General features: G+C 40.8%; 1 protein-coding gene across 1 annotated transcript; it reads right to left on the bottom strand.

Annotated features, from left to right (window-relative positions):
- Positions 1-1,948: 1,948 nt before the first annotated feature.
- On the bottom strand, positions 1,949-20,600 carry tmem200a (transmembrane protein 200A). Its single transcript, XM_085132773.1, has 5 exons — positions 19,651-20,600; positions 7,710-7,847; positions 7,267-7,484; positions 7,026-7,189; positions 1,949-6,429 (listed from the first exon to the last, which is right to left on the bottom strand). Exons 2-5 carry the CDS (start codon positions 7,838-7,840, stop codon positions 5,305-5,307), a joined length of 1,638 nt encoding a protein of 545 aa, XP_084988899.1. The 5' UTR covers positions 7,841-7,847; positions 19,651-20,600; the 3' UTR covers positions 1,949-5,304.

Genomic DNA, 20,600 nt, shown 5'->3' with positions numbered 1-20,600 from the left:
GTGTTGCCAAAAGGGAAATTGCAAAGTGCCCTCAGGGTGACAAACTATATTTAAGTTTTAGTTATAAATGTCAATACTGATAGTACAGCAAAAAGTTAATATAGTGGTCACCCCATGATCGGAAGGTCAAGGGTTCGAATCCACTGAACGACTACCCTGAGGTACCCCCGAGCAAGGTACCGTCCCAACACACTGCTCCCCGGGTGCTGGATTGGTGGCTGCCCACTGCTTCACTGAGTACATGGGTTAAATGCAGATGACTAATTTCCCTAAGGGGATTAATAAAAGTATACATTATTATTATTATACATTATATTAAGTTGTTAGCGGTTAAACTGTTAAAATAGCTAGATAACATGATAAACAAGAAGCACTCCAAGAATGCAGAGCTCTGCCAATGCAGCTGACTCTCTGTGTGAATTACCTTTTTAAGGAATAGTATCATTGTTTTTTGTATACACTGATTTTGTACCCCATGCCAACATGTTCTCATTAAACATACTTTATAGTGCAGTAAAAACAAGCACAAAGGGCAGGATTTTGTTATTTGCCCTGTTGAATCCATTTTAATATACCTGACACAGTTTAGAGTATAATTATTTTGTATGAAATGTGCAGCATTTATTTTATTCTTTAAAAATGAAAAAAAGTCTTTAAATGCTTAGTAATGAATATCAAATGATATATTAAATATTTTAGCTTATTTATAATATTTTCTTAGTTTAGTTTAGTTTCTAAATTATTCAAGAACATTGTAAATGTATTCAAATTGCTATGTATTTAAACAGTTAAAATTCATAATAAAATTAATCAACTATTCTCAAATAGTATCCCAAGACAACAAATCAGTCTATTGACCTTGAAGGAGAGGTCAGAGGTCACATGTGTCATGTATACTTTAAATCTCACAATATTTTTTACATGTTGACAATATATCACAGTTTCTAAGTTATAAGCCTTTTTCTCTTTTTTTGACCGATAAATTATTACGTTGACCTTGAAGACCTCGGTGGATATGAGTCAAATTTTAATGGATTGTTAACATGACCCCACTCTACACCCCTACAAGTTTTATTAGAATTAATTCTAAACCTTTCGAGGTATTGTGTTTACAAACAGGCTGACACAGGCATCTGCTACCAAAAACATAAGCTATAATGAAACGTTCGCTAAAATGAAAGGAGAAATTGACTGAAAATGCAAGCTACTAGTTGTGAATAAACAGCTGAGGCATTTATTAAACATAATTGATGAATGTTATTTAAATGCTAAGCATGCACAATAACCTGAACTTTGTCCAGGTTCAGTTTAAAATGAGCTCAAATGACATTATTAGAATGTAGTAAGTTGTACTGTCAAATGGTTTCTTGAGTCCATCTGATCAGATTTTGGTACAGGCAGCGAACCCACAACAAGATGCTTAACTTAGATTTAGCTTTAGTTGACTTTTTGACGTGTTCGGGCTAAAACGACATCGTCATCATCCTTCTGCTTTTGTAAATGCACATTTGCGTGTGCTCATGTGTCTGCGTGCTTTGCTTGATGCATTTTAGAAAAAATATGTTTGCATGCTCTGATGTAAATAGTCCTTGGTCCTTGCGAGGGTGTTGCGCAAGATTGTGTGTGTTATCCCACAGAGCCACAGACTGATAACTGGTGATGACTCATCCAGACCTTTGTTTGTTATTTTGCATGCAGCGAAGGAGAAAGAGTGAGTGAAAGAGGCAGAGAATGGAAATTAGAGGTATATTTGGACAGCTTAAGTGAGGGGGGGGGGGTCAGATGGTATGTTGGTGCACGGTGTGTGTGCACGTGTGTGTTTGTGTGCTGGCCTAAGCGACGTTTTTGCCTCCCACAATCCATGAAAAAGGCGACAGAAGAGCTATTATGTGTAAATCCATACATAATGGGAATTGCTTTAAATACATCCAATAGGACAAAACAGATATCAGTAAAAATACAGTTTATTTAGTGAAGCTAAAATTCGACAGTGACCCATAGACTGTGGGGGACCATTAAAGCTCTCTGAAAAAATTTCTGCACTTTTAAAAGGGGTTCCTCTTTAACACTCAGTATGTGGCACTGAATGGGAGGGTACATCATGTTAGATCTCAAAATAAGGTGTGTTACTCATTACACACATTACAAGTTTCCTAAAAAGATTTACACAAGTGTTCAGAAGGATCAGAGGTCACTAACAAACCAAAACCATTGAACAATATGAATGCAAGTTCATGTAAACTCAATTAGATATCCAAGAACAGGAATTCCTCAAAACAAACCATCATAAAAATGTGATCAAATAAAAGGAAACAACACTTGAATGATACAGATCTCTGGTTTTATAAAGACAGCACAAGATAAATAAATGTGGGTTCAATTGTTCTAATACCGAGAACTATTTTTTATACAGGTTCAAACATTTATTCAATAATAAATCAGATACAGAAAGAGTCAAATTGTCTCTGTTATCCTAATTAGAGATTTTTAGATATAGACAAACATTAACTTATTTTTGATTGTTGATCAGAAATAACTAATGGTTGCTATAAATATACCTTCTGTTTTGACTGAAAAAAAATACTGTGGCTGATGCACCAGATGAACCATGGTTTTCTCAAACACTCAGTTTTATGATAGTACACAGAAAGATAACTGTATGACTGAATATCCTGAATGATATCCATTGCATTAATTTTGTAAAAATAACCTTGAAATGCCTGTAGCAGAGCCATAGACTGAGGTTTTTATTTCTAGTTTAGAGATGGACTGTAATACTGCAGGACATCATGACTTCTTTGTTGTATTTCCCAACTACTATCTTTATTTGATTTATATCTCTGTTGCAGAGCCCACTGGCATTGTAGTAATTTCCTTCGTCTTATGGGACCCTTTGTGCAACAGGTGATTTATATGTAAAAAACCTTATGTAGCAGTGCTGGTTATATTGTCTCAGTGATGGTAAAACGTCAGAAATGATTTCTTAATATGATATTAAGCAGACTGATGTGATGTATTTTATTAGAATAAACCTTTATTATCCCACGGATGAGACATTTGGGTGTTAAACAGCTCTTATAGCAAGAGGAATATAAAATATATAAAAAAATTAGGTAATCCCTTTTGTAATTAATAAGTGGTCATGAGCAATCTCATTTCTTTGGACATTGGCTGCTTTTTATTTTTTAGTCCAGTCCTTGTACCTGACCATTACTTCTTGGTTGTAAGTTAAGCTGCTTAACACTGACCTATGAATAATTTAAGCATAAAAAAGGCACCTAACTCAAGGGAGTAGTCAGTGTTGTTTCCATACGTAACAAACAACTTAGCAAAGAACCAATTTCACATTGTATCGCTAGCACCCTGTCACAAAAACGCATCATTTGTTCCCATTCCTTTAGTCTATGAGGAATGTCAAAGATATCACAGTTTGACAGGCATAAAATAGTATTTGTGCAGAAATATTAATAGTATTAGCTAGAAACTTGGCATATCTCAGCATGGTGTGCAGTATATCCTTAAAGGATTCTTGGAAACTGGACAAGAGAAAGACAAATCAATGGTAACAGGTCTTATGGAATAGTTAAGACATATGTAAAATGTGCTGCTTCAAATTGTCATCAGCATGCAGAACAGTGAAAGTCTACAGCCATCTGTACACAATTGAGGGTCTGTTTTGGTTTGGGGCTGCATTTCTGCCAGTGGAGTTGGGATCTCGTCAACACTGATTGATTTAAGCATTCAGAAAAGTATGATCCGATTTAGATCCACCATGCAATGCCTTCGGGAAAGCATCTGATTGCCAACAGCTTAACTTTTCAGCATGACAATGACCCCAAACGCACTGCCAATGCAGTGCTCTTAAAGCATATATGGATGGAAAAATACACAGTGAAACACTATCAGTCATGGATTGGCCTCCCCAGAGCCCGGACATCAACATTATTGAAACAGAGCGGGATCATCTTGACAAAGAGCACGATGAAAGGCAGCCAACATCCAAAGAAGATCTTTGAATATGCCTAAAGGAGCCTGGATAACTATTCCTGAACACAACTTAAAGATATAATAACAAAACTTGCCTAAAAGAGTTCAGGCTGTGTGATGAATAATGGTGCTCATACCAAATATTGACTTTCAAGCTCATTAGTGCAAATGAGCTTTTTTCATTTATCCAACCTTTTTCCATCTTACATATCCCAACAGTCCTGAGAAGTATACTACACAGGATGTTGAACCCAGTCAGGCTTTCTTTGCTTTAGCTGTCCTAACAAAACAAAATAAGTTTTGTGTTCAGCATAAGTAACCATGGTGATTTAGCACAAGTAACCATGGTGATTTATCCATGTAAAAGTCATGAACCAAAGTTCATGACACAGAATACTCTGACTTTTAGCTTAGCATAGCTTGCTAACCCATTAATCTCACATCGTAGTTCACCCCTCTGGACTGAAAAAACTCTTCCTTGGTTAAACCCTTCATGTTCAAATCTCTCAACGATTAGTCCAGGACTATTAGATGACTATTTTAATCATTTATCCAGTATTTTCACAGACGATTGACCAATTTCCCCTATTTATTTATATGGCTAACGATCTTATTTTTATGTTAAGGTAACAATTCAAATTCTTTCAGCCTACTTTTGTATTGTTATTTCATTGGATTAATCAATACTGAAAGCTGACAATTTAGTAGCATCAGCAAAATAATTGACAACATTTATGAATTTAGCTAGCTACTGTACAATATTTCAGCTTGTTATCCATCCTGTTTAGCTCATAACATCATTTCTTTGTGCATGCTGTTGGCTAATAGTTCCAACTATTAGCTATACAGTTAGCGAGTTATCCACTTTCAATCACTTTTAACCATTTTATCTTTTGTAAACATTTCTGCTTATCCAAAGTTTTCCCTTCACTGCCTAAAGTTCCTCAGGTCCACTAATTATTTTATTTAATGGTAACAGCTGAGCTAGTCTTTTCATATACTCCTTGGCTAACCTACCGCAGATGTGCCCTGGATTAGGAATCACTGTTGTAGATCAACTAATGTCACCCTAATGCAGTAGACCCATTGTGTCTGACTGACAATAGACCTGAACTCTTTCACTGTGCAAGTTGTTCCATTACTCTACAACCTGCTGCTCATAAAAACAGGCTTTCTTGAAACTGCTTGAGTTTCCTCTCTGCACAGAGTAGCCATTAAACTTGTCAGTTTCCTCCAGCACAAGCTGTACATTCATACTGTGTGGAGGGCAATTTACAGAACAAGACAGAACTGTCATCAACCTCTAGTTCAGTGCGATCAGAACCGAGTCTCAGAGCTGCCTCTCTTCAGTGCGCTGCTATTAAACTCATCATGCTCAAAGCTCAGGTTATTATGCGACCTGGATATCATTAGCAGCTTCTCGCGCTTACTATAGTCGCGCCTCGCTGCCGCAGACTGTGATACCTCCAAGAGCCGATCTCCTTGTTCTTCTCTGTCCTCCAGCCGCTTGTAGCCTTTGGTGCTGCCCCGACTGCCGCTGTTACTACGGCTGCTGTTGCTGCGGTCAAGTCGGGGCCAGCTAGGGTGCTTCCGCTGCTCTGGGTTTACGCTGAGCATGCTCGGTCTGCGCTCCAAGTCCAGAGATTTGGAATGGCTGTTGAGCATGTGCAGAGAGGAGTTGGAGCCAAAGTCACTCCTTGCTGCTCCCGGGGAAAGCCAGCAGCCTGAGGTAGAGGAGGGAGCAGGGGAGAGGGAGGACGAGGATAAGGAGGAGCAGCGGGATGAGGAGGAGGCGGAGTTACTCCTGTGTAGGCCCGGTGGTTTGGAGGCCTTGGCAACAGATGCCACGGGAACCACCAGAGACTCCAAGGAGGTCAGAGGCTGCGACCTCTCTCCTTCTCTTCTCTCTCCTCCTCTGTCCTCTTCAGTTATTGCCTCCATCTCCGGCTCATCAATAACACAGTTGTTGAGTTTTATAACAGGGAGCGTAAATGCAGAGATAGAGGAGGAGACAATAGAGCGTGCATGGTGTCCTCCCCTCTCTCCATCTCCATCCGCTGACCACTGGTGACGCATGGAATCCGAATGAACCAGCCCGACCCCGGGGCCACAAAATGAGCGATCCTTATAGAGGGGTGCCAATAGCCCTGCAAAGTTACAATCCATCTTAGCCTGCTCTCTACGTCTGTGATACTCCTCATCCCCTAACAACACCTCCTCCTCTTCTGTAGAACCTCTCCCTCCTCCGGCAATGCTTCCAGCACGAGAAAAGGCTAGGAGAGAGTTGCTGGCTAACCGTGCGGCAGTATCGCAGCCGAAGACTCGAAGATCTCCGACTTCTCTCATACAGGTGCTGTTCCGGTGTTGGTGTTGCTTTTGCTCTTTCTGCCTGAGGCGGTGGATATCGATGACTGTGGAGTACATGTCTCTCATATGGATGATCTACAGCAAATGAAAATCGTATTAGCAGAAGTAGCAGCAGCAGCAGCATTTATTTTAGATTACCTGAAAATATTTGAAGCGTTTCATTAAAACACATTATCTCCCTGTAGTTTTAAATTTGTGCACGTTGCCACCGTGTGGCCTTGGGGGACATGTTTCTCACAAGGATTACCAGTAAAGGGAAGGGAGAAGGAGTGGGCTAATTGAATCAAAGGAGAGAAGAAGAGCATGGAAACAGAGGGAATTTGATCAGAGGGAAAATTGCAGAGCTAAAGGTAGAAGGAGATTGGGAGAAGTCTGATCTGCATGTTATGGGGATGATGAATATGGATGACTAGAGTGTGCATGCCCTTTATTTTGTAGAGAGTGGAGGAGGGACAGTGACAGGGAAGAAATATTAACTACAAGTTCTGGCTTTTAAATTTAGAAACATTTGATGGAAATATTGCTAAAAAACCTACTTTTGAGTAGCATTACATTACCTTACATTAGCATTAAGTTGCATTACCCACAAAAAACGTCCAACTTCTTTGTTTCCCATACAGCATTTGAGTATTTCGACTGTGCGCATCCTGATGCGATGATTTCAGCCTTACCTTGGTTTCCCTGTCTCTGTTTTCGTGAAGTATTGCATTAGCACAGATGAAAATAAAAATCCCAATGCCCATGGTGAAGGGCCCAAGCATCTTCATCCTCTCAGAGTGAAGATGCTGTTCTAGGAATCGCATCAGAGCGCTCTCAGTCTCCTTGGAAGGCGTACCTAAAACCACAAAACAGCGAGATGAGCCATGAGAGGAACAAACTTTTGCCAGCAAGTTTCTAGTCACCCTTCTTCACCTTGCCCATTGTGGCTCGCATTGGCTGCATCTTTTTCTGTCTTGACTCCAGTTCCTCCTCCAGCGAGTATGGCTTTACTGTGAGGCCAGTAACCTAGCGTCGCCATGCCAATCCCTATGGCCAAGATGATCAGTCCCAGAAGGAGGAAAAACCCAGATGCGGAGTAGAGACGGAGTCTACCTCGCACCACTACGACATCGGTGCGCCTCTTCCTCTTCCTAAATGAAAAAGGATGGCAAGAAAACACAAATGGATTTTTGGAGGCAACAGTTTAACAGCAACAGGTAACAAATACAACAAATTTTCAGAGACTGCAGAAGCAATTTCACCAACACACATTAGCTTTTGTGACAATATCCTCTTTCCTGCTGCAGAGGCAGCAATTTAAAAGGCTAATTTATAGTTCTGTCTACTGCGTTAAAATGAATGCACATGACAATCACCTAGGAGCGGCCTCGGGGGCGGCGTGTCCCAGGCCCGGCGATGTCGATGATACGGGCCGATGCTGAGAGCGAGCAGAGTCCTGGCGCTTTAGCTTGGCCAAGCCTGTTAGCACACCTGCCGCTGCAGTCATTCTTCACCTGCAGACACAAATTAGGAGTTAATGACTTTTAAATTCTACTGTCTAATCAGCATCCACGTTACTGGTTTACAGTTTGTTGCTAAGAGATTGTTAGGGCCTTAGTGCATACAATTACAAGATGATGCTGCTAAAAAAAGATGTATTTGGCATAGGTAGGCACAGTATAGTCACAGTGAGGAAAAAACACAACTGTATCAAAACACAGATGCACATGTGTTTCAGCATAGTCACAGTCTCCCAGGTAGTCCTAACATATGATGTGTAAGACACGTAATAGTCAGTAGCACACCGCCTCCCACAGTTGTGCAGATCACAGCTCTGTTTGTGTGATTTAAAGCTGATGTGTCACCTCATGCACTTTTTCAAAGCTGTTTTATTTATTTTTTTGCTAACGGGGAAAGTGTGTCATAACGAAAGTTTGTTTTAGCATCTTTCCAAGTCCCAGAAATACTCTTTAGAGCCTAGCGGTGATACAGATGTAAGCACACCAAGCAGCACAACAGCCTGCTCTGCTCATGTTTTGTTCAGCTGCTTCTTGTCAGTCTTCAGGACGATCATGGGTCCAAGTGTGCAAGTGTAGATGCACATGAAGCTGTACATTCAGACCTGCAGGATGCTTGTAGGATGTAAAGGAAACAAATCCCAAAAGCATACTTGGCTTGTGATTTGAGTCTTGGGTAGTGTGTTTCATTCTGATTCACATCCTGTATTTATTGCTTTTGCATGTTTATTGTTTTTCCTCCTGTCGTTATTTGCATTTTTTAAAAAGCTGTTATAGATTTTAATAAAATACATCGCCTCAATTCTGTCATAACATTCGAATGAATCATGGTCTCTGGGCTCACCAGCTGCTCATACATCTATTATTGTTATTAAAGGAAGGGGGCTTAAACAAACACAGGCTTATTTTGAAAGCACTCATTTGGGTCTAAATGCCTGTTAATCTGACCTCACATGAACATTAGCATTGTCCTGTTGCGCATGAAGAGGATTACACTGACTGAATTTGTTGCTGAGTGACCTTGGTACTAAATTTAAAAGCAAATTTCAGATGAAAATGTGAAAACAGCTCAGCAGTTCAGAGCGAGCTCTGTAAAAATTAGCAGCGAACAACCTCTGGTTTTCTTTTGCACTCCTGCTAATTTTATTTGTGATGTTTATAGGGTTTTCTACCAGACTACAGCCCCCAAAGGTAATCAGTAAGTCAAAGTCAAGTGTGATCAAAGTTCTGAGTATCATCCTGCCCTCTCAAGCGCCTCCAGACTGCTTTCAGGAACTTGCATCCTCAAACTTGCACAGAGAAAAAAAAAGCATCAACTTCTCTTTCAAACTGACCCATGCTTAGTATGGAGGGCCACTGCCGCTGCTCATAATTAAGTCTCCCTGCAAGACCCAACGTTCACCACTTTTTACTTGAAGAGGACAGAGTGTCCACGCCTGAAGGAAGCACATAAGGTCAAGAGCAGGATCAGGAGCATACTCGCCTTTCCCACAAGTTTGTGCGATGTGAATTTGTGAAGCTATTAATGCAGAGCTCTGCTGTAACATCCTGACGTTTGAAGAACAACATCCAGAACCTGCGCTACTGTTCATGCCATAATGTGTCGGCACTTAAAACAGAAAGAAAAAAAGAACCTGCTTTTTGTTTCTTTGGCCACACAGGTTTGACTCCTCACGTCTCCACGACAACGTAACAAAGTTGGACTCCAATTGAGTGATCTAAATATAGCAGCTGTGCTGGAAGCATGCGATTGGTCCATGAGAAGATAATCCCAAACAGGGCTTTTTAAAAATAATACATTTGACATTTGACTCACTTATCTTAACTGCACTACTGTATAGTTCTGTGTAAATAATCATTCTGTACATACGATAATTTTTAATCCTACAACTGTTTATAACTTGCATAGTTCACATTTCTGCATAACTGTATATCTCAGATTTCTGTATAGTTTTTCATATTTATATCCTGTACATAGCTTGTACACACTACAGCCTGTACATACTTATAGTTATAGAATATTCATAACATACTTCATACCGTGTACAGTATAACATACCATAATAGACCCATTTCTGTAATATACTTACATACCTATTGCTAATATATATTGTAATATATCTATATCACGGCTAAAGCACTTCTGGATGGATGCAAACTGCATTTCGTTGCCCTGTACCTGTGCATGTGCAATGACAATAAAGTTGAATTCTATTCTATTCTATTCTATTCTATTCTATTGTATGTGCTGTTAACCCACCTGAGCACAAAAACAGCCATACAATGATGAATTTTGGCAGCAACTGGACATTCCAATATTTCACAAGTTCATTGTCTCCAATATTGAATAAGACTGTAACAATTCATGGAAAAAATAAACAAAAGTGGTTAAATCTATTTTTCTTGTTTTGTTTTGTTGTCTTTGAACCTTAGCTGGGTTCTCACATGCTGCATCACATACTTCTTTTTCCTGACTCTTATGCACTCCGTTTACATCGCTGAGTCCTCACTTTGGGTTTTGGACTTTCCCCCAGTTCGCTGCATTTTGGTTTTCTCTTTTTCTGGAACCATTAAACAGGAGAACCAACAGCTGTGATGCTGCTGAATGATGATCTTAACGTTGTGCAACACAATCATTTAAAGCTACGGTAGATTATCTTAGGGTGTAGAGGTTAACACATTTGATTGGCAGGCATATGGCTCTTTGTTCAATTCCAGCTAGACACACACAAATCCCCTTAAGGGATGGTTCAGGAAGCTAGCTGCTGTGGTGACCCTTTGCGGCAAGGGAGCAGTCAAAAGTAGCTCTAGTAATATAAACTTTCATTTCACAAACAAGCTTACCAGCAAATAACTTGAGGCCAAATGTCTAGTGTAAATGTATAAAGCACTGAGTAGATTGTACTAATAACGGTGCACTTGAAACACTTCTACCCCCAAAGGCAGGAAGTATGCAATCAGTTCCATTTGCCTGTTTGTCAGCAGTCTAGTGTCCACAGTTTTCAAGATATAATTTTCCAATTTTGTGTGACGATAGAGCAATAACAGCTCCAGCTGACGTCATCGTATTATAATAAGACAAATGTCATGAAATGTCAGTTTTAGCATGGCCCTCTCTCTCTGCTTTCTGAGTGCTATGAGACATGCTCGCTTATGTATTTATTATTTCATGATCACAGGCATATTCAGAAGAATATAAAGAATACTTTAATGACCCATTGCCTGACTTAGCACAAATGTGATGTCATTCTTTCTGTATTACTTACTTTTATGTACCATAGGCACATGTTCTGTGTAGTCGTGTGTTACAAAGTTATTTGGTTCCCAGGTTTGTAAACAGTATGTCAGCCTTCGGGCATGTGCGCATGTCTGTATATATAAAGGGTCACACAGATTTAGCATGGGAATGATAATACACCAATGACCTTCCCTTTTCTTTTTTTGTTTCCACGTGTTCGTCCTGCCTTCCTTTTTCTTCCAAGAAGGCACAATCTGTAAATCTCCCCCTCTCGCTTCCATTCTCACCCGCTGTCTGTGTGCTAATGCATTCTGGTTGTGACCCTGAATAATGTTTGCTTTCCCTACTTTCATTCTGTCTCCACCCCAGCTTACGTTCTCATCTTATTGCTCTCTTTGTTTGTCTCTCTCTTCCCTCCCACCCTCTGTCCTCTTCGATCTATTTTTAATCTGTATCTAATTTTAATTGAATTTTATTCGGTCACTTTCCTGTTTCGCTCTCTCCCTCCCTCCCTCCCTCCTTCCCTTCCTTCCCTTCTTTTCTTCTGCATATCTGAAAGCAATAGTCAGATTTAATATTCAAAATCAGACAAAGCTTTTAGTATTCAAAGTAACTGTGAATCACACACAAGACCAGACGTTCTCTCCTCCTACCCTCTTTTCTCCTTCTCACATTTTAATGTATTTTTCATGTCAATCATCTTATTGGTTGAAAAACTGCTGTAAGAGAGCGCTCTCCACCACAGATGGTGAATCACACAAGGACAAACACAACCAGCCACTTTTCTCAGGTTTTCTGTGCTCCCCCTCACTCTGCCTCTCTTTCTCTCTCTCTCCCTGATTCTCTCCCCTTCGCTCCTCGGTGTGCGTCAAACAGGAACCCACACAAATGTTTCAAGAGCAACGGGAGAGATTTCCTCGGTTTACCGAAACAGGAGGAAAAAGGATGGACGGTGGCGGCAAAGAAGAAGGGTAGCGAGAGTTGGAGTTAGGAGTAGAAAGTAGAGGATAGATGACAAAAGGAATGCAAGAACAGAAAAAGAATGAGGATGGAGTATATTTATTTACATCAGTTCATGTAAGGTGCAACACTGAGTCATGCTTTCATCACAGAGGGGAAAAAAGCAGTTAAAGACAAAAAAAAGGGAACAATTGTTCTGGGACAAAGTGGGGGTGATGAGTGATCGAAAGAGGATAAAAAAAGAAAAAACAAGAGGAGGGTAAAAATGCTTTTCCTGACAGCCGTGAAAAGACCACAAAAGAAAACAAGCTGAGTGCATCCACAGTTTTAACAAGACTGGAGTAAAAAAAAAAGAAACCAACAACAACAAAAAAGAAGAAGTGCTGTCACACAGATAACACCAGCAGCCTAATGAGAAAGCACTCAGGCTCTGACACATAAAGGCTTTCCATGTGCAGTGACCAAAAGAGATGAAAGTTAACATTCAGTAATCGAGCTCGCCACATGCATTCAGCTCATGTCCTTCTTCTTCTTCTATTTTAAAGACTTAATGTGATCTTGCTGCTTAAACAGTGATGAAACACACAAAACTCGTGCAAAAACCCGCTGCTTCATTTCCAGTCCGCTGCCTTGCTGGGCAGTTATCTAAATTGGTCTAAAATGAATAATAAATCAGGCCTCGTGTGATCACCTTAGTAATTGCTAAATTGCTGCAGCGGGTTTATCTTTGGGTGCTTTCGGTAAGGCGCGAAAACATATTAAAGCAATTTGCCTCACCCTTTCAGGGAACGAACTCATTCTCTGTGAAGTTATTTAAGCATTTGGAGACGTTTTAAATAGATGCATCACATCTCTCAGGGCAGAGAGTTCCCTCGGCACATTGTAACACCTCCTCCTTTTTTTGTAGCGTGATAATGCCGATAACTGCTAATCTATAGGTGACGCCACGTGATATATTGTCCCTATAGCAACTATATGCTGCTGCTAGGTGACACGTTTCCATAGCAACTGCCAGCTGTGTGCACTGGGATGACAGGCGCATCATTAGCATGTGTACTATCAACACAGGGGCATTCCCCATGCATTATTTTAAGCCAGTTTTGACCTTTAAGTTGTTTCCACCTCTACCTCTGCGTGAAAGAGGTTTGATTAAGAGGGGGAGGGAAGGAAAGGATGCTGGAGACTTTTAAATCTGAAAGGGACACACCGGAGATTAAGACCTATATTACTTTTTTTTTTTTTTTTCACAGCTACCTTCAGGGTTTCAGTTACATCTTGTTTATGCGATTTGTGCTACAACCCAGCTTTCTCTAAATCCTCACATTAGAGAGGAAACGATGCAGCGTGGAAGAGGAACGAGAACATGACAGGCGGGATAGAAGGAGAAACTGAGAAGCTGAAGGGGGAGTAAAGATGTGAGACTGGAAGGAGACACAGCCAGAGGAAGGAGACAGGGAGTAAGTGACTACAGGAGACACTTTGATCTACATTTAACAAACTCCAGAGACTTTTTATTTTTTTGTACTCTGAGCATGCTGAGGAAAGTTTGTTTCAAATGACTCACTGCAGTGAAGTGTGCGCTGACATGTCATGGAGAAAGAACTTGAATATGGACACAGATGGAGTACGAAGGAAAGAGGCAAGGAGAGATGTAATGAGAGAGGAATGAGCAGGAGGATAAAAATGGAGCTTGCTAGGGAGGGAAAATCTGGCATCCAATGTTACATGTCTCCTGTTACAATTATAGTGGGTCATTTGTTTTTGTTTATGTCGTAAAGTTCTCCGCTGAGGTTAACTGAGGCCATGAAAATGCAGAGACAGACAAAGCCCCCCCTCCCTCCCCCCTGCTGCTGAAGTTAAGGTCATCTGCCATAATCGCATGGAGCTGAGAGTCTAACATGGAAACAACACACCAGCACGACTTAACAGCGTGGTTTTATTTTAATTCAGTGAATATAATTATGACTTTTTAATAGTTTTGCAAGTATTCAGAATATTAAAATGTAGTTCACTTAATGCTCTCGAGCCAGGCGTGATGGAAATTAACTTGCAGGAGTTAAGAACAAAAAAAAGTGAACAAAATCAGATCTTTGCGTTCTGTCCTTTTAGCTTAAAAAGCTTAAACAATTATACCATCAAGCTTTTTTTGTAGTTTTTTTTTTATTCCCATGTCAAAATAAAGCACTTCAGATTCATTGTACACCTACGCTAATGGTGACAATAATGTAATTCATGAAAGAGTCTATAAAGTTCATAGACTGACTTAATTTGATAAGAATGAATTTACTGCTTGCCAATTTATTTGCTTCTCTCGTAGCTCTGCCCATTCAAGTTAGATCCTCCTCTGCTCTCGAGCAGAGTCAATAGGCTGTTATCATAAACTGTATATAACACAGATATCAGCCGATTAGCGCTAAGCAACAGATTAATAAAACACAATAAGGATCACTCACTAAATAGAAGCCAAAACGTCTTGGACTGGATGAAGATGGGTATAAACTTAGCAATAAAAGTAAGGAAATGTTGCGTTTGGTTGATGTAACAATGCTGTAACAATGTTTCTTGGCGATAAATCTTACACTGTTTGTAAATGCATGAGCAGAGTTGAGTATGGGGGTTGCACCCATGAAAAATGTCAAAAGCCAAACAGATTGTTCTGCTATTAACTCTTGTTTGGTGCCATTTATTTGATTGGATATTTAAGTCTGAAGAAACACGACATATTAGCAGTTTACACAGTTACAGTTACACAATTTAACAAACAGGTGCCTCGGGAGGTGGAAGAATGATACACAGCTATAACAAATTTTCCACTTGAGGTTGGCTCCACAGACTTTCAATGTCCAAAATTACAGATCTACGAAGCACATTTACAGCCGGGTGCAAAATATGAATTCCCTCCTCATAACTCATAACAACTCTGACTGAGGGGAAGTTTTGTTTTTGTCACCTGGATAATTGACATAGGTTCATGGCTGCCTTGACTGATAGGCGTCCCGGCACAGGCTCTGGAGCCAGTTAGTTTCTGCTAGGCTTCGTCCACTACTGCCAGTCATTAAACTGCACCTCTTCAGTGTGTGTGTGTGTGCATGTGTGTGCGTGCATGCTCTTTATGCCTGTTGGAGCATTTTTAATGGATTGTCTGTCAAACAATATGGCTTGCTGTGCAGTACAGACCATCCCAGAAATTTGCACGCATCACTTGATGAGTGGAATTTTGCACTAAATAGTTGATATGTGTGTGTCTGTGTGTTGCACTCATATATTTTCTGAATGGTGCTTGCTAATCAAGCTGCCTAGTATAAATGTCACCTTCACATTCATATAAGATAATATTTGGCTCCAAAAACGAACACATTGGCAGTCAAAACACTGACTGACTGTAACTGTAAGAGCTTGCATTGTGTCTGAAGGCCGCCAAATGGCGATAGATGTGGTTGCAAAAAAGATTTCTGGTTCTATTTAAGTGGGAGAATGTCTTAAGTTTATGGGCTCAATCATACATTTTGGGTCATTTTGAATAAAAAATACATCCGTTTTGTAAATCTTGATGATACCATGTTTCAAAAAAACTGAATTATCTGTGCTATACCTCACATACATTGGCTACGGAATTGGCAATCACAAGTCATATTGGCTAAATAAGCGTGTGGCTTCACAGTCAGACCTGCCCCCTTCATCACATCCTATTGTTTGCAACCACGATAGCAACAAAACCAAAACACTCATGTCGAGGTTTCAAAATATGGCTTCAGAAACTCATTTTGAGAGTGATGTCACAGTCACTACATCCATCTTTTATGCTAGCTATGGTAGGAGCACATAGTAGTATTTTATAGAAAACTGTACAAGTGTAATATGGACTAGCTAGTGCGATCTCTTACAGATGACTTCTCTGCTTCTCCAGGCATTTAGTGACTGTGAAAGTGAAGACACATGGATTATGCATGCTGTGCCCTGCATACACAGTGGGAACAAATCTCTTTCATGCAGCCAGATGTTTCAGTAATCCACTTTGTTCACTCCTGACATGAGATGAGATGTTCTCTAGTTGCCCTTCCAGAAAGTTCAGAGGTCACACTCAGCTCCAGAAACATACCCCACAGCTGCTCGATCAGCTGCTGATCTAAAAAAAAAAAAAATGTGCTCGTGCACGTCCTATAAAATATTTCTTTTTTGTCTGCTGCTTTTCACCTACCTTGAAAAGCTCATGCTGTCCAACTCAGAACCCGCTACATGGCACTTTGGCCAATTAGTAGGTGTAAGTAACAAGAGCAGTGACAACGACATGAACCCTGACAAGATCAGCATTATGTGAGAAAAGAAAAAAAACTGGCAACATGATCATTTTTTTAACCACTTCAGCGTCACATACTCTGCTTGTTGTAACATTTCTGCAACGATTGGGTATAGTGCTGAAAAATACAGCACAAGTTGTAGATGAGAATACGTTATGCAGTAATTGGCAACTCTTACGCTTCTCATTAGGGATGGGTACCGGTATCCGGTGCCATGATGGCACCGGTTCTGACATAAACGGTAGTAACCAGACCGAAAAGCAACGCACATTTCGGTGCTTTATTTCGGTGCTTTTTTTGTCCTGAGCTGTGGTACACTTTAGATTCTAGCCAATCATTTTACGTTTCCGAGGATAGTAGGCGGGTCCAGGTACGTATGTTCTTTTAGAGCAGAGCTACAGATTAAAAATGCCCAAGGCGAAGCGGTCAAAAGTCTGGCTGTACTTCACAGCAAAATATGCAAACTCAGCAGCCTGCAACAAGTGCTTTAAGCTGATACTGTGATACTGTCAAAGGAGGTAACACCTCGAATCCGATGAAACACCTGGCGACGCATAGCGTTTTTTTTAAAAGCCAAAAAATGCGCCGTATTTGATAGCTTGCTGCGAGACCTCACACCGTGCACATCTACTGCGGGTGTGGTGCCTGTTATCGGACCCGGAGTTAGCAACATCCCCCAAAAACCCGAAGATTAGAGTCCTGGCCCCTAGCCCTGCCAGTGTAGCAGAAATGATGACGGATGATGATGGCAGCAGCCGTTCTTCTCTGCGTGAGCAGCTTAATGTTGTTCGTGTGTAATTTACGTTGAGTAGGCTAACCATGTTATTACATTAATGCACGTAAGGTGAACTAGCAAACATGATCATAGCTACATGCGGCTGTCTTCTTGTTTGATGGCAGATACTCCCTTCACCCTGGCCAAAAAGGCTAAAATGACCAAAGAAAAAGTGGAAAACAGTTAATCATGAGAGGTTTTTGGATAAAGTTTGTGTTTTTTCCATTGTTTAAGCACTGCTTCCAGCCAAGAGTGATACCATATATGCCCCATAGCTGCAGAAAAGGCTACCATTGTTATCTTTTCACAAAAAAACAGCTGAACATGAGAGGTTTTTGGACCAATTTTGTGTTCTCCATTCTTTAAGCACCGGTTCGAGCACCGTTTAAGCACCGGCACTGTTTCAAAAGTACCGGTTTGGTACTGGTATCGGATAAAACCTAAACGATACCCATCCCTACTTCCCATCAACATGAATATAACATTGTACTGCTGAAAATTTAAAGTGAACAAGCCTGGTTGGGAGTCACCAAGCTCCTAAAGGCAGTAAAAAATTAAATGATGTAAGTTTCCTAGCCTAACAAGTACAACAGAGCACACTGGAGTGTGATCTGCGTGGGTTAAGTCAGTCTGTGCACGCAGAGGTCTAATCAGCCAGAGGTGACTTTGCGCAGACCCTGTTGAATCGTATTAACCTTATCGCAGCTGGCGCTGCTGCTGTCCAATGTAAAGGACCACTGTGATTTATGTCTGTTTCCTTGGCGCTCTTTAGGGAACAGATAAGACTATCAGAAGTAAAAGAAGAAGAGAAAAAAAGAGGAAAAGAGTTAGAAACGAGTGTTTGTGTAGTGCCACACTCCTACAGACTCATGGTCAGGGGGTGAGTCATCTGTCTGGAGAATATGTCCCTTTATGTTTTCCCGCTGACCTTTTGGCAGTGCATTTTCTGAAGCGAGTGCTGGAGTGTCAAATCATCCACCCCCTTCACCATCTTGTTTTTTTTCCCCTCGTTATTTTGTTAATACATACTCCTTTTATTTTTTAATCTTTTTTTGCACATATCCTTCACGCTGACTCAGCATCATTGCCTCCTGTGATAAATTCTCTACTTAATTGAATTAAGTTTTGCATTGAATCATCGGATGCTTATGCCAGGCGTAAGAGCGTGCGTGTTTGTGTGTTTATGAACTGGAGTGAGCCCCCTGTTGATTCCATTAAAATGACTCATTCTGTCTTCCTCACAGCTCTGAGTGTCAGTCAGTCACCCACACTCATCCTGGGACGCGAGCTGGCCCCAGCAGCCCTGCAGCAGTGGTGGACAAACTGGACTGAAACATGAAATAATTCATTTGTGATTAATTTGCTTTCCTTAATTTGATTACTAACATTTTTTTCCAACCCCAAACCAGAAATTGGTCTTCTCCACACACACACAAAGATCTTATTATTTCATCAAGGAGGTCTTTGGAGTGAGAAACTGAAGGAACTGCTGACCTACCAAAGGGGGTATTTAAACAGGATTATCCAGTTAGCACGATATCTGTGACGGAGGATTAACCAACACATCACTCGACTTCCTAATTATTCCCAAATTAAACCCAGATCCAGTTCTCTGCATAGTGTTTGGCAGCTAAATTTGTCTTATTATGAGCCATTTGGCTGAGTGAGTTACCCTAGTTCTTCAAACGGCCCTCAAGGTGAGGCTGACTCTTAATTCAAAATCATTTCATTCACACTGCACAATAAAACCAGTGACGGTGCACCTCCTGTTAAAGTGCTCCACATTCTTCTTCTTTTGAATCTTTATAAATGTGCCCACGAAAAGGCAATCATCCCATTTCTCTGCTTTCACCTCAAAGTCGAGTTTAACGTGCGTATAGATGAGACGACTCTGTAAAATCATAACTAGAAGCCAGTCGTGGTCCGTATTCCACCTACTCAAGTGTGATGTGGAAACAAGAAGCCTCTGGTGCACATGCACTGTGCAGCACTGAGCTAGTTTATTGCATAAATGTTTGTAAAGACATTTAAAAAAAAAAAAGTCATATATTACTGTTACATCTTTGTGTGCTCCTAATATTGCTTGAAGGTTTCTGACAATAGGCTCACTAAAATTGTTTGACCTTTAATGATCTTTAATCCATCTTTGGAGGCTTACATGCATGCCATCACGTTTTCTTGGCTACCAGTTGGCCAATGATAATCAAGAGACAGCAGGCTGGCCTAAACAAAGGATCATCTCAGCCTTGGCACAGTAAAATGATCAGAGGATTCCCTCCAAGATAAAACAGCAAATAAACAAACCACACAAAGATTAGCACGGCTCATAAAAATGATAATAGTAAGATGACAAGTATCCCCACTCATCAGTCTTTCAGATGGCTTGTGGCTGATGTTAAACCTTTTTATTCTTCAAACACTGAGCGTTGTAAAATATGCATGTACATAAAAGGGAGACTAAAACTGTCAGCTTAAATCTGCTTGAATACGTTTCCCCTTGAAGAGTTCAAACCACAACTAAGCTCTTACCTTTTTACAAAAGCCGAGTTTTCACCGTCAGTGTGCCATTAGGCATGCGGAGGGATTAGGCTATAACCTAGGGACAGTAAAAAGCCATCTTCCACTTTGAAGGCTACTTCCAGTGAGATGCCATGCTGGAGAAAATGAAGATGACAGGAGACGGTTCCACTCCCAAGCGGCAGTACTATTTGCTGACATCCAAGCTTCTTATTAACGGGGGCGACGATGGTCGTTAGGCTTCTGTGGTTCGCCAAGTGAGACTGAAATATTTCAAAGTACCAGTTCTGATGACTTTATCCTGCGCGAGGCACGTTTTACGCCATATGGAGAGTACGCGCGCTCGAGGAGGGTGGCGAGGCACGCTAATTATGACTGAAGGAAAATCCTTTCTGCCTATTTAAAGTCCTAAACGAAGTGGTTGTAATTCCCCAGCGGAGAACTCTGTTTTATTTGTGAGAAAAGACAACAAAGGAAGCTGATATGATCCCCTTCCTTCGACTGGCTCGATGTAATGCGTAAAACTCCCGGTATCCTTGTTTTCGAAAAAAAAGAACTTCAATTTGCGTAAAGAGGGAGAAGGAAAAATATATTTTTTAAAAAACAACAAAAAACAACAAAAAACGTCTTAGAAGCAAGGAGTTTCGTGTTAAGAAAATTGGTGAAAAGTGTAGAGCGCGTTTTATTCCGCTGACTTGCAGAGAGAAGGGGCAGCTCCAACCATTTCTTCTAAAAGCGCTATAGGCTTGTGAGAATGTGTGAGCGAGTGAGAGAGGAAGAGGAGGGAGAGGGAGAGAGAGAGGTAGATGGGGGTGAATGTGTTGTACGCGCGCTGTATCACTTTTATATGCATGTGTGCGCTTCGGGCGTGTGCGTGTTTACGAAAGGAAAGCAGGCAGGCTTCCACGCGGGGCACTTTCTTGCATGTGTAGGGCGCAGAAGACAAGCGAGACTGATTTCTG

Source organism: Neolamprologus multifasciatus, chromosome 15 (genome assembly GCF_963576455.1).
Source record: "Neolamprologus multifasciatus chromosome 15, fNeoMul1.2, whole genome shotgun sequence".
NCBI lineage: Eukaryota > Metazoa > Chordata > Actinopteri > Cichliformes > Cichlidae > Neolamprologus > Neolamprologus multifasciatus.
The sequence above is the reverse complement of the archived record's forward strand: the minus strand, read 5'-3'. Positions and strand labels throughout refer to the sequence as shown.